Source organism: Arachis hypogaea, chromosome 13, assembly GCF_003086295.3.
Source record: "Arachis hypogaea cultivar Tifrunner chromosome 13, arahy.Tifrunner.gnm2.J5K5, whole genome shotgun sequence".
Taxonomy (NCBI): Eukaryota; Viridiplantae; Streptophyta; class Magnoliopsida; order Fabales; family Fabaceae; genus Arachis; species Arachis hypogaea.
The window spans coordinates 45,843,620-45,858,769 of NC_092048.1; the positions used below are offsets into that span (position 1 = coordinate 45,843,620).

At 39.0% G+C, this 15,150-nt stretch overlaps 1 protein-coding gene across 2 annotated transcripts; it reads left to right on the top strand.

Moving 5' to 3' along the window:
• Positions 1-206: 206 nt before the first annotated feature.
• Positions 207-6,961, top strand: LOC112738274 (uncharacterized). Of its 2 annotated transcripts, XM_025788646.3 has the most exons (14): positions 207-818; positions 1,721-1,811; positions 2,036-2,120; positions 2,399-2,483; positions 2,713-2,782; positions 3,361-3,430; positions 4,123-4,168; positions 4,284-4,527; positions 4,607-4,812; positions 5,135-5,209; positions 5,658-5,727; positions 5,929-6,009; positions 6,386-6,465; positions 6,542-6,961. In XM_025788646.3, the coding sequence occupies exons 1-14, from the start codon at positions 703-705 to the stop codon at positions 6,618-6,620; spliced, it is 1,398 nt and encodes a 465-aa protein (XP_025644431.1). In that variant the 5' UTR covers positions 207-702; the 3' UTR covers positions 6,621-6,961. The 2 variants fall into 2 exon arrangements, with proteins under 2 accessions (XP_025644431.1, XP_025644432.1); XM_025788647.3 differs by lacking the exon at positions 5,658-5,727 and having other exon boundaries at positions 216-818.
• The last annotated feature ends 8,189 nt before the right edge of the window (positions 6,962-15,150 follow it).

The following is a 15,150-nucleotide window of genomic DNA, read 5'->3' on the forward strand; positions in this document are numbered from 1 at the left end:
ACGTAAATAGTCATTTAAAAAAAAAGTGATTACAGTTACACAACTATATTAAATATTTTACATGGTTCAGCTCATCAAAATTAAAATTAAATTCATAATCGTTTAACAAAAAAAAAAAATTATGTTGGATTATGCTTTAATTGTTTTTAAATTAAACTTTTTCATTTATTATTTTCTAAAAAGATGATTAAAAGAAATTAAAAAAAAGGGGTATCAGTTTGGCGTGCGCTGAAGGCTAAAAAGCTTAAGACTTCGAGCGAAGAACAAGACATAGAGAGTAAATAAATGGGTTTTGTTTTATATTCATAAAATCGGCAAAAGATGATGAAAGAAAAACAAAGTGGATTGATTTGCGTTATTGAATGAATTCTTCATTCATTCATTGATATTCATATTCAGTCAGCAACACCACCCTTTTACTTCGCTTTCCTCTTTCACATGGCGCCCACTCAAACAAAACTCCACAAACCCCTTTCCTTTCTTTTCTATCTATTTCCCTAGCTAGCCTCTGATTCTCTCTCTGTGTGTGTGTGTGTGTCACTGTCACCGTAAATTACTGCACTCAAAGTTAGGGCTTTTGTTCTCTTTTGGATTGAAGGAAAAAGAATCTGTCTTTCTTAGTTTTTGTGATTGTTTCGGTTGTGAGTGGGTTTCGGAATTTGGGTTTTTTCTGTGTGCTTGATTGAAGAACAGAAAAAGAAGATGAGTTGGCGGAGGGTGTTGAAGTCTGCGCAGGCACTTGCTGCACACACCTTTCTGTTGTGCTTCACTGTTTTGCTTGTTCTCAAGCTCGATCACCGTCTCTATTCATCTTGGTGGTTAGTCTCTTCTTCTTCTTCTTTTTTTTTTTTTTTTTTGTGCTCATTATTTATTTATTTCAGAAAGTTTTATTTTTGGGGGCTGTAATTTGCTTTCGTTGCATGTTGAATTTGGGTTGTCTTTTTGAAAAAGTTTTGGTTTTGATGGTTTTGTTGAGGATTAGTGAGCTGGGCAGGCATTTGCTTTTTTTTTTTTGAAGCTGTTTTTTCTTCAATTCTTCTCACCGTGGCTTCTGTTGAATTTGTGGGTTTCAGTTATGATGATTGTTGTTACTGTTATTTCTTTGAGTTGATGAAGTTTTTACACCTCTTTTGTTTGTTTGTTTTGTGATTGAGAAAGTGAAGTGGGGTTGAGTGATTGTGATTGTTGTGACTGGTCCTACATGCAATGTCTTCTCTAACTCTTAAGGGAAAGTCTCAAATGAGATAGAATTTGTTAATCATTGTCCCTCTGATCAACCCAAATATGGCAAAGGTTAACTTCAATGATTAAATTTTCCTGTGATCAATATGGCTACTGATGTAACTTATTGTTGAAAGTGTTGGTGATGCTTGTGACGGGTTTCAACAATTGGAAATGGTCACAATCACAATATCTGAGCTACTGATAATAGTAATTGTAATGTCTTCCCCCAATTTCTTGTCCACAGTTCTCAACACCCTTGTGTAGGGGATGTTAAAGAATAACATATTATGATCCTTTATGTTTTTCCCCCTTATTTTTTTTTTGGTTTTTTGTGCAAGTCCATCAAGTTCAGAGTGTATTCTAGCAAATAAACAGGAAACCAAGAACAGAAAATGGAAAAGTGCCATAAAAAATGATTAGTTTGATTGTGCTATCTGAGGTTTGACATTTTAGAATACAGAAGTTTTTTGCTATCTGATTTGACTTTGATCAACAGGATAATATTTTTCCCTCTTTGGATGTTTCATGCTGTTGTGGCTCGAGGAAGGTTTTCACTACCAGCACCATCAGCCCCGCGTAATCGAAATGTAAGCCATTTTAATTTCTAATGAAATTTGAGAGCATTTTGAGTAGTTTGGGAAACTTGGCTTCAGAACCATGGTTGTTTGTGTGTTGTTCTTTGACTATTGTCGATAATTTAAACCCCAAGATATGGTTGTTGGCTCCTCCTTTTTCTCTTTTACAAAATATTATTATGAAGTGGATTTTTTTTCGATGATCAAATGCAAGACTAATTTCTGTTTTATGACAGTGGGCACCGTGCCATGCCGTCGTTGCAATGCCATTGCTTATTGCATTTGAATTGCTCCTTTGTATATATCTTGAGAGCTTATACGGTACATCAAAATTCCTTACCTTTTTCTCTTCGTAATTAGGGATTTTCATTTATTTTCATGCATTCAATGTATATTTTAGTAGTCTTTGTGTGGAGTATTTATTTAGAAATAAATTTTTAAGTTGGTATGATTTATTCATCTGGTTAGATTGAAGCTGATTAATTCCTACAATAGAATTGTGAGAATTTAAAAAACTTTCTTGTAAAAGGCTTAAGTTCCTGAAGTGACATCAATGCAAGTTATCCAATTATACTAATGCATTTTTTTTTTTTGCACAGTTCGTCACTTTCCAGCAGTCAATCTGAAGATCGTGTTCCTTCCCTTACTAATATTTGAAATCATCATTCTCATTGACAATTTCAGGTACTTGTCCTGGATAGTTTTCTTAAATCATATTTTTTTGGCTGGTTATTTTCTTCCATTACTAATGTTTGTGCTGTCCTTTTTTCTTTCTCTACTTCCTTGAACAATTAGATACCGGTTATTGGTGACCATTAGGTTTGTTATGCAGTGCTTTGTAAAATTGGTTGGTGTGGGTTCATCCTCATTATTATTTCTCAGCAATACCAATCAATGTCTGTTTTCTGTGCAGAATGTGTAGGGCTCTAATGCCAGGAGATGAAGAGAACATGAGTGATGAGGCGATATGGGAAACTCTTCCTGTAAGCCTTTTCATATCAATAATAATCTTTTGAAAAGATCCGTAAAAGAAAACATGCAAAACCGGCTGCATTTTTCAAATTATAGTTGGAAAGAGTGATTGAGATGGATTTTACATTAACTAAGATGCCTTCACTACCAAGATTCTTTTTGGTCAAGAGTGTTTCCTGCATTCTTCTGTTTATCTGTTTCTCTTGTCAACGCATAGTTCTATGCTTAGCTTTACGTTACTAAAGCAAAACTTCGCTAGGTTTTATATGTCATTAAAGAAACTGTAATGTTTTCCATTTTCATGCTCTTGTTTTTGCTATATTTTTTCATATAAATATAAAACTGTATGGTTGTTTGGTCCCTTTAGTTGACTCTACCTGGTGGAGAAAAGGTCTCCGTTTCGTGGACTTTTCATAGAAGTCATTTAATCTTATTATGAATTGCTCTTGGTTCAGTTAATTTCTTTCTGATGGTTATGTAGTTGCCAATGTGACCTTGACTTCTCATTAATCAGTGCTCAAATACTTATAATTTGAAGTTCATAGTCATTTCACGAATTTGATTAAAAATGTTTGTCTGCTTTTTGCAGCACTTTTGGGTTGCAATCTCTATGGTCTTCTTCATTGCTGCTACAGTGTTCACACTCCTAAAACTTAGTGGTATGTTGCTCCCCTAAAGTTTAATGAATGAATGTTATCTTTTAGTATTATTATTGTTATTATTGTCAAACTCACATAGCAAATTTCTTTGTCATGTGATCTATCGTGTAATATTGCTATGTGAATGATGTACATTTTGTTATTCCTTTCCTCAATATTTTCCCAGGCAAAATAAGATTATTTATATTCACAAAAAATGAAAACATTTATTTTTAATAAATAAATGCCTAATATCACTCTTCTGGACTGCAGTTCATGATTCATAATGTGTTTTAAACAAAGTAGCATTACTTTTTCCCATTTTATGACATTCCTTGAGTTGTAGTGTGTTCCCAAATGGTCATTTTTCATGCTTTCTATTGCAGAAAGAAACTTGAAGAGTAGTATGCTGTAAATGAACACTTGCTATTGAAATATACATGCACGGATACCTACTACGTTTGGATTAGATTTTGTATCTATTTTATATATGGACACACATTGAATGGCCGTAGAAAATCAGGATGTAACTTATTAATTCACAAATACAAATATTGTATTTATGTTGTGAAATTTAGACCGTTGGAATTTGTGATAACATTTAAGTGGAGACCAAAATTTTCTTGTTAATTACTCCTCTTGCTTTTGCATAAGATATCTTATATTCATAAGTTAATCCTTCTTTACGACTGTGTTTTTCTTGTCTAATACAGGTGATGTAGGTGCTCTGGGCTGGTGGGACTTATTTATTAACTTTGCGTAGGTTTCCTTGTCTTGTGGCCTAGAATGTACTTCAATGAGTAGCTTTGTATTTCTTAAAATGTTTGCTTGAGAGTATAACATAAGGTTTTTTCATTGATCTATTATTCTGCAGCATTGCCGAGTGTTTTGCTTTTCTTGTATGTACAAAGTGGTCTAATCCGGTGATTCATAGAAATCCAAGAGAAGCCAGTTCTTCTTCTACTACTGTTAGATATCTTGACTGGAACGGCGGTTTAGTTGTTTCTTCCGAGGAAAATCAACATCCAGAGAGAATGTGTAGCCTGCAAGACATAGGAGGCCATTTTATGAAAGTACCGATTATTATATTCCAGATTCTTCTTTGTATGTACTTGGAGGTAGGTAATATTACCGAATTTTGTGCTTGGCAATCATCGAGATATTGTATTAAAAGATCTGAGCTGTTTTACATTTCAGGGAACACCTGCTTGTGCCAGAAAGATACCTCTACTGATACTTTTCTCTCCCCTTTTCACGCTGCAAGGTGCTGGTGTACTGTTAGCTGGATCTAAGTTAGTGGAGAAACTTGTTTTGCTGCTAAACAGTGGAGCTGGTGGGGGAATTTATATTAGAATTTCTTCAACAGCTCATGATTGCTTGGGGTTCTTGCACCATGGTTCTAGGTAATTTTTTTCTATAATCGTGATTGTTGGTGGTAACGTTTAATTAAAAAATCTGTTGTTTGGCTTAGACCTGTTTGCTTTCAATCCGTTGAAACAAACTTAACTCACATCATTTCTGTGTATGCAATGATGTCTTTGAACCCCTTGGACAGCTATTATCCTGAATTTGTTTCCATATTATTTTTGACACGATGATGATTGTAGTTGTAAAATCCAATGTCTATTACAATCAAAGTTTTCAAAATGCAAATTTGTGATCTTGTTGGATTACCATAAATGTGTGTAAGATGTGGCAACTGAATCTGACAATTCATTGAAGCAGGTTACTAGGTTGGTGGTCAATTGATGAAGGTAGTCGGGAAGAACAGGCACGCTTATACCAAGAGGGAGCATCTGGGTAAGCATTATTTATTTCATTGTCTAAATTTGCTCAGGAATTGTAATTTCCGTGTTGTTTCACATGTCACATACAACATGTCGTGGAGCTCTTTTTTTGTTTAATTATTATTTTTATTTCTACTGTGGAACTTAACTTCTGCATATTTGAGAATATGAATATAACCTTATTTGAGAATATAATTATATTTATGGTGGCAGATATTACTTCTGTTATGTTTGGTTTGTACTTGCCTATTATTTTAAATTTTGCTGCACACACACACACACACCCCGGGCAGGTATAATGAGTACTATCTTTAATTATTCTGTTAGAACCTATTTGATTTTATGAGTACTATCTTTAGTACATCCTTGCCCTCTGTAATGATACATTTGGAATGTATTGAATATGTTCGCGTAATAATTATTTTTGGTGATCCTTGTACATTGGGCTTTCAACTGTGCAGGTATAATACGTTCTGCGGTTATCCACCTGAGATTGTTAAGAAAATGCCTAAAAAAGATCTTGCTGAGGAGGTGATGACAGTTCTTATAATACATGTAGATAAAAATTTATGGTGAATATAAGCGGATATAAGCGTATGTTTTATGATTGAAATAATCTGCTCAGGTTTTTGTTTGTTATGTTCACCTGTTCAATTATCTTAGGTGCAAAATATCTCAATAAGTCAGTGACTCGTTTTAGTTCATAGCATGCTCAAAATTGTCTAATGTCAGGTTTGGAGACTCCAGGCAGCTCTTGGTGAACAGACAGAAATTACAAAATACAGCCAGCAAGAGTATGAAAGACTTCAAAATGTAAGACTTCTAATGTTTTTTAATCCCATGTAGAGTTATAGCTATGTGCTTATCCTATGAATTTTCGACATACAAAGTAATTACTGATGTTTAATGCAGTAAATGGTATCTTTCTATTACAACATTCTTCGTATAAATCTTGGTGCATACTAGGCTTAACACTAAATATTATTCGGTAGATCTTTGTTTTTATACATTGTTTGATGGCATGAATCAACATTTATTAATCATATGAAAGGCATGTGAAAATATGTGACCAAGTTGGTGAGTGTAATAAATAATCTATTATGCATTTCTGAATTCTGCTCATTTTTCTTTTTTTGGATCCATCTTAAGTCTCCGTTTAGCTAATCTGTGTTCATATGTTGTGTACCAGGAAAAAGTGTTGTGTAGAGTTTGTTTCGAGGGAGAGATAAGCGTTGTACTTCTCCCATGCCGGCATCACATCCTTTGCAGGTAAGAAAAATCAAGTATTTGATGTTTTCGCATTGCGTTCATGATTTGGCCTTATACTTGTTTCCTTGAAATGAAGCAATTGCTCCGAGAAATGCAAGAATTGCCCGATTTGCCGCGTCACGATTGCAGAGCGGCTACCTGTGTATGATGTTTAGGTTCCAACTTGGCAAGCCTTTATTTATTTTAATTTTTGGTGCAAGACCATAGAAGAAGAAAGAGGATGACTAGGGTTGAGAAGACTGGTTTTAACAGGGTGAATATTTTGGTGCAGTTTTGGCAGTGATATTTTAATTTCAATGCCAACTTGTTGATTTGTCTAATTAATACAGGTTCATAGAGTAGGAAGAATAGAGCTTGCATTAAATACATGGGATTTTGAGTTTGATTTTGATTTTGTTTTGCTTTTACTCCCATATATGTAATTTTAATTTTAATTTGTATATATATACACCAAAGTTTTTTACAGGTTCTGAATGAATGAATTTGGTTAGTGTAATGAATTAGAACTCCTCCCCAATCCTCCTTTGTTTTTCTCTATTATTTATTGATTTAGCTGGATTCTTTCTAGTGTGCTTTTGTGGAAATGATTTTAAGAATTGATGTTTGATGATTGAAAGGTATAAATTCAAAGAGAAATGTAATAATTACTTTGAAAAATGTAATTTAAGGTGTAACTTTCAGTCTACAAATCTTGTTATGAAAGACAACGAGCTTATTGTAAAATTGAAACTAAATGATGAGTTTGATATATTATATATAGATGTTTATACCTTTTCTTGATTGTGCATTCCACTATGATGCAGTGAAAGCTTTTCCATAGAACTTGTACTATTTTATGTCATAATTATGTTTCCTAGTTGCATTTATCTGGTAACGAAACAATAGTAGTCTTTTTAAGTAAAGTTCACTGCATAAATCTGATGTGGTAATTGCATTTTAATAACGTTTCTGAGTAGATTACATCTTGAAAATAGCATATTAACTTTGTCCTTTATTAACACCTGGCCAAAAGTAAGTTCTATATGTAAATCTTGTTACAAAGTTTTATCAAATCACAACCAAATAACGTAAATATATTTTTTGTTAGTCCATAGTATCTTCTAACTCGACAGACCAAGAACTAATTTATTATGGGAGGACTAATTCATCGCGGATTAAATATTATATGACTTTTCGAATTAATATAATTGTTTATTATGGGAGGACTAATTCATCGCGGATTAAATATTATATGACTTTTCGAATTAATATAATTGTTTATTATGGGGTATATTAGCTATACAAGACTTTTGAATTGCTATTATTGTACAACTCTTTAACATTAAAGATGTACTCTTGAACCAAAAAAAAAAATGATGTATTGAAATTAATGTCCTATTTAAACATTATTTCTTATGTTTCAACATTATGATAGGGGTAAAAAATTTAGATAACCTACCAAACATTTAGATATTATTCATAAAATTTTAGGTTCAAATTCTTGCTTCAGTATATTAAAAACGAAACATTATATCTATATAAGTGAATATACTATCAAAATCAATGTTAAAATACAATTTAATTTTACATAGTTACTCAATTGATTTATGCGTGCGTTTAGATAATTGTTACGATGGGTAACCGGAGATTATGGGCCGGACGATATTGGTTGGCCCAAACGTATGAAAGAGAAGGCTTGCAAGTGGATCTGCAACTCGGGGACCTCCGTCCGGCTCGTGCGCGTGAAAGAATGGGGGGTGGTACCTGCAAAGACACTCCGATGCTTAAGTCAGCAAGGGTGTGAGCAGGTCTAGAGAGTATTGGGACTTAGTGATACCTGAGAAGAGTCAGTGTATTTATAGCGGTGAACCTATAACCACCGTTGGTGTAGTTCCGTTATTCATGGGGAATAACTGTCCCTTTATCTTAGGGAAGTTGAGATATGGCTCCAGGAAGTGGGTAGAGAGATTTTAGAGGCAGTTACTCATTTGAATGGGTATCTTATCTGCCAGCTAGTCTTCGTCCCGACTTCTTTAGAGCAAGTCGTGATAAGAACCGACTTCATGGGGTGAGGGTCGGTATAGAGCGAGGCTTAATCCTTTGGATTGGGCCTTTCGTTTGGACCTGGGCCTTATCATTGGGCCAGGGTATGAACAGTGCCCCTACTCGAGCCCAATTTCTTTTAAAATTTGGGTTCGAGTATTCTACTCGGGATCGTAGCCGACTTGTTGGAGGACCGACGTGATGGTCTAAAACCGACGTGACTTTTCGTGACCTTTTGGTTCTGACAGTTACGTCTAATCAAGCGTCGCGTCTGTTAGGGATGTGCGTAGGGATTGATGGTCTTGGTAACGGTGCGTCGTTATTAATGACTGCCCCGTTTTTACCATTGTGCCCCTAACGTACTTATAAATACCTTCCCTCTCTTTCCTTGTTTCATTTCTACAATTTTTCAAATTTCCTCTTCATCTGTTCGTGCTGAAGGCTTTTACTTCCTCCAACCCTCATTTTCAGATAAAGGTTAGTTTTTTCTCCTTCTGTAACATGCTTTTCTATTTGCATGCCTTTATTTTGTAGATAGATAGGTTGGTTTGTAGACTTCCGTTTAGTTCCGTATTCCCTCCCTTTAGAGACCGTGTTTTTTGATTTTCCTTTTCTTTTTCCCTTGTAGGTTTTTGTCACCTTTTTAAGAAAAGAAAATGGCTTCTGTAGATGTTCTTTCTCAGTGGGTTGATGTCACGGTCCTAGGGGAGGAACCTTCGGTCGATACTGAGTTTATCATCCATCTTCGTACTCGCCACAGAATTTGTACTTCTGAGGAGGACGAGCCGAACTATGAGTTGGTAGTCCCGGGTCCAGAAGACCGGGTTTGCTTCGGGAGGGCCAATGAAGCGGCCCCTCATTTTTTCTTTATGTATGAGTGTATGATCACCTGTTTGGGTGTTTTTCTTCCTTTCTCCAATTTTGAGATGTCTGTTTTGCGTCATTGCCGAGTTGCTCCCATTCAGCTTCACCCCAACTCTTGGGGTTTTTTGAAAATTTACCAATTCATCAGCCAGGCCTTGGAGTTTCTGACTTCTCTGAAGGTTTTCTTCTATCTCTTCCATATGACCAAGCCCTTTAGTGGACTGAATAATAAGCAGCAGTGGGTGTCTTTCCGAGCCATTCAAGGTCGGAGAGTTTTCACCCTTTTTGATGAGTCCTTTCATGATTTCAAAAATTATTTTTTCAAAGTTCAAGCAGTAGAGGGTCACCACCCCTTTTTCTTGGATGAGAGTGCTTCTCCTCGCTTTCCTCTATACTGGTTGGAGGCCTCCCCCTGTGAGAAATATGGTCTGGATGACCTAGATGAAGTGGAGGCGACCGTTGTGGGGTCCCTCCGAGAAGTGTGGGGAAGGGCCCCATATCTGGACACTAAGAAATTCCTCCAGGGGTCTCCGACTTTTATCCAGGCGCAACTAGGTAGCTTTTGTTTTTCTAATTTTACTTCCGACTTGTGATTTCTTGTACCGACTTGTTTGATTTTTTGTTACTTTCTTGTTTTTGCAGAGATGGCGAAGAAGAATGCTCAGGAATCTTACCAGAGAGTCTAGGAGGCCAAAGCAAGGTCTCGGGCCAGAACTGGTGGCTCCAAGGCGGTTATCTCTCCTCCTCCTCCTCCTCCTCGGAACGTTGGGACTCCTTCCCAGTCCATTGTGATTTCTTCTTCAGCTTTCTCTTAGCCACCCCTCCGCCCGACCTTCTCCTGAGCCCGAGAGGAGGAAGCGCAAGACTTTAGAGTCTGGCTCTTCTTTTGAGGGTGAGGTTAAGGCGGATGCCCTTGCATTCGTCCGAAAGTACATCTACCCCCATGCTCATATGAGAATGGATGATGTATCTGTTCGGAATCACCTTACCTCTTTGGTTGAGGAGAGTCTCAGGGCGGCGGGTGTTTGTGGTAAACTCTTAGATATTTTTGAGAAGGCCCCTCTCAGCTCTTTGGGTTCAACCTCGAAGGTTGAGGAGCTGGAAGGAAGGCATCTTGTATATCAAGAGCATGAGAGGGGGTTGAAGGAGGAGGTCGCCAAGCTGAGGGAGGAGAGAAATGGCCTTCGGGAGAGGGAGAGGAAGTTGCAAGCCCAATGCAACATGGAGGTGGGCTTGAGGAAAACAGCGCAGGACAGCTACCAAAGTTTATTTGAAGATCTTGTGTCTGTAAAGAATGATTTGCTGAATTCTCGGAAGGCATATACCGAGTTGGAGGACTCTATTGCCGAGGCTGCCGAGGAGGCTTGGAGGATCTTTAAGGAGCAAGTTGGAGTTATCGCTCCTGACTTGGATCTTTCTCCTTTGGATCTTGACAAAGTTGTCCTTGACGGTGCCATAGTTGATCCCCCTGCTCCCATGATCGTTTCCGAGTCAGAATTGAAGACTCGGGGGCAGAGGATCATTGAGTCCCCTCCTCACTCAAAGGACGCTCTGAGTTCTTCATCAGTTCCTCCGACTTCCTCTTCGTCTCCAATGGATGCCTCTCTCCCTGGTCCTGGTGGCGCTCTTCCTGACTCTGGTGGTGGTGATCCATCTATTCCTCTTTCGAAAAAGTAATTTGTTGGCTATTTGGGGGCCCGGCCTGTGGGTCCCCCCTTTTTTAAACTTTTATTTGTGTTTGGTGCTGTTTGAACAATTTGCTTCTGGCCTTATAAGGCCGTAAACAAAATATTTAAAATACCCTTTTTTAATAAGGGTTTAAGTTAAAAATAAATACCCTTTTTTGGATAAGGGTTTAAGTTACCTTATGCGTGCATGCTTTTTGATAGTGATTTTTCAAACCCCCCTTGATCTTTTTCTGAAAAATCTTTTCTTTGGCTTGTCTGTTTTTCTGAACCTTTTTGTTTTAAGGATTTTTAGGACAGCTTTCTGATCTTTTCCTGGGTTTTTTTTTCGATCTCTTTTGTTTATTCCTCGTACTCAATTTTGTTTTATTGAGTTTTTATGACTTAAGCTACTTTTGTGAGTCATTTTTATTTTACTCGGTTTCCTATCTCGACTTATGAGTCGGAATGTTTTCGAGTTTATCATGATCAACCTCTGTAACCTCTTTACACCGACTTGTACCTCGTCGTTTTATCCTGACGACCATCTAGGTCGGTTCATGGGATTTTCACGTTTTGTCGAGCTTAAGTCGGCGCGTTTCGTTGAAAGAAAGAGAAAACAAAAAAGGAATTTATAAGAGATATTTGTAAGATGAAAAAGATCTTTATTAATTGGGGAGGTACCTTATTGCTACTAAGGGTTTTTGACAATCTATTTCCCTTAGCCTCTACTATGATGCCTCGTTAAAAATCCTTCTCCAGAAAAAAACCCTTTAATTTTTGGGAAAAAAATCATGAAGTTGGGAAAAGAGTACATCAGGGAGTAGAGTTCGCTTTTAACTGTAGTACCTTTTCATATTACAAGCGTGCCACGACCTCGGTAACTCGGTTCCGTTCAGGTCGGTTACTTTATAATAACCTTTTCCTAAGACCTCATTGACTTTGTATGGTCCCTTCCAATTTGCAGCGAGTTTTCCTTCCCCTGATTTATTGACTCCAATGTCGTTTCTGATCAAGACCAAGTCGTTCGGGGCGAATGCTCTTCGAATGACTTTTTTGTTGTACCTTGTAGTCATCCTTTGCTTCAACGCTGTCTCTCTTATCTGGGCTTCCTCTCGGACTTCGGGGAGCAAGTCGAGCTCCTCTTTGTGCCCCTGTACGTTTCCGATCTGGTCATGGAAAATTACTCTTGGGCTTTGTTCGTTGACTTCTATTGGTATCATGGCTTCTACGCCATAGACTAGTCGGAAGGGCGTTTCTCCAGTGGCGGACTGGGGGGTTGTCCTGTAAGCCCATAGTACTTGTGGGAGCTCTTCGGCCCAGGCTCCTTTTGCATCTTGTAATCTTTTCTTCAGCCCTGCCAGTATGACTTTATTGGCTGCCTCGGCTTGCCCATTGGCTTGCGGGTGCTCCACCAAGGTGAACTGATGTTTGATTTTCATACTGGCTACTAGGCTTCTAAAGGTAGAGTCGGTGAACTGGGTTCCATTATCTGTAGTAATGGAATGGGGTATCCCATATTTTGTGATGATATTTTTGTAGAGGAACCTCCGACTTCTTTGTGCGGTGATGGTGGCCAATGGTTCTGCTTCTATCCATTTTGTGAAGTAGTCTATTCCCACGATCAGGTATTTGACTTGTCCTGGCGCCTGGGGAAAAGGACCTAGCAAATTCATTCCCCATTTTGCAAAGGGCCATGGAGAAGTGATGCTGATGAGCTCCTCCGGGGGAGCCACGTGGAAATTTGCATGCATTTGGCATGGTTGACACTTTTTCACAAATTTGGTCGCATCTTTCTGTAAGGTCGGCCAGTAGAATCCAGCTCGGATCACTTTCCTAGCCAATGACCTTGCTCCGAGATGATTTCCGCAGATCCCACTATGGACTTCCTCTAACACCTCGGTGGTTTTTGAGGTCGGTACGCACTTTAACAATGGTGTTGATATCCCCCTCCTGTAGAGGATGTTTTTCACCAAGGTGTAGTGTTGTGCTTCCCTTCGGATTTTCTTGGCTTCTTTTTCCTCTTTCGGGAGGATGTCGAATTTCATGTATTCGACCAAGGGGTTCATCCATCTGAGGCTTAATCCGACTACCTCAAGGACTTCTTACTTGTCTTTTTCCTTTACTACGGAGGGTTCCTGGAGAGTTTCCTGGATCAGGCTTCTGTTATTCCCTCCTGGCTTGGTACTTGCTAACTTGGATAGGGCGTCTGCTCTGCTATTTAGATCCCGAGTTATGTGTTTGACCTCGGTTTCTGCAAAGCGCCCAAGGTGTTCCAGAGTTTTTTCCAATTACCTCTTCATATTTGGGTCCTTTGCCTGATACTCTCCACTTATCTGGGAGGTCACCACTTGCGAATCGCTGTATATCATCACCTTTGTGGCACTGACTTCTTCTGCTAGCTTCAATCTAGCAATCAAGGCTTCATACTCTGCCTGATTATTTGAAGCTGGGAATTCAAATTTGAGGAAAACCTCTATCTGGGTTCTTCTTTCATCCACCAATATTATGCCTGCACCGCTTCCTGTTTTGTTTGAGGAGCCATCTACATAGAGTTCCCATGTAGTTGGTTTTTCCTCTTGGTCTCCCGCGTATTCTGCAATGAAGTCGGTGAGGCACTGGGCTTTAATCGCCGTCCGAGTTTCATACTTCAAGTCGAACTCGGAGAGCTCTATTGCCCATTGAACCATTCTCCCTGCAACATCCGTCTTTTGGAGAATTTGCTTCATGGGTTGGTTCGTGCGAACTCTTATTGTGTGAGCTTGAAAGTAAGGCCGTAGCCTTCGTAAGGCTACTACTAAGAAGTAGGCAAACTTCTCTAGTTTGTGGTACCTTAGCTCAGGGCCTTGTAGAACTTTACTGATGAAATATACTGGATGCTGACCGGCCTCGTCTTCTCTTATCAGGGCCGATGAGACGGCCTTGTCTGCTACAGATAGGTATAGGACGAGGTCTTCTCCAGCTATAGGTCAGGTCAGAATAGAAGGTTGGCTCAAGAATCTTTTGAACTCCTGGAACGCCTCCTCGCATTCAGGAGTCCATTCGAACTGACATCCCTTTCTCAATAAGGAGAACAATGGAAGGGATTTTAATGCTGATCCTGCCAAAAATCTGGAGAGGGCTGCAAGTCGGCCATTCAGTTGTTGGACCTCTCTTAAATAAGTCGGGCTTTTCATCTCCAGGATAGCTCTACACTTATCGGGATTTACTTTGATCCCTCTTTGTGTCAGCATAAATCCTAGAAATTTTCCTGCCTCTACCGCGAAGGCACACTTTGCGGGATTTAGTCTCATCCCGTGTAACCTTATGGTGTCAAAGACTCGTGAGAGATCTGACAAGAGGTCGACTTCTTTTTCGGTTTTCACCAGCATGTCGTCGACGTATACTTCCATTAGGCCTCCAAGGTGGGAGTCGAACACCTTATTCATCAACCTCTGATATGTGGCCCCTGCATTTTTCAGTCCAAATGGCATGACCACGTAGTAGAAATTAGCTCTGGATGTGATGAATGATGTCTTCTCCTGGTCTGGCTCATACATCAGGATTTGGTTATACCCCGAGTAGGCGTCCATGAACGACAAGTATTGATACCCCGAGCTGGAGTCTACTAGGGTGTCAATACTTGGCAGTGGATAAGGGTCCTTGGGACAGGCCTTATTTAAGTCGGTATAGTCGACACACATTCTCCATTTGCCATTTTATTTTTTGACTAGCACTACATTGGCTAGCCATGTTGGGTACTTGACTTCTCTGATGAAGCCGGCTTCTAGGAGCGTCTGTACTTGCTCTTCTACTACCAGGGCTCGTTCTGGGCCGAGCTTGCGTCTTCTTTGTTGTACAGGTCGGGACCCCGGGTAGACCGAAAGCTTGTGGGACATGAGCTCGGGGTCTATCCCAGGCATGTCGGAGGCCTTCCAGGCGAAGAGATCGGAGTTATCTCTTAGGAGCTTAGTCAACCCTTGTTTTAGGGTTTCCCCTAGGTTGGCTCCTATGTGAGTATTTTTCCCTTCCTCTTCGCCTACCTGTATCTCCTCGGTTTTTCCTCCCGGCTGTGGTCGCAGCTCTTCTCTAGCCCTTGCACCTCCGAGCTCTATTGTGTGGACTTCTCGGCCTTTCTTTCTCAGGTTTAGGCTTT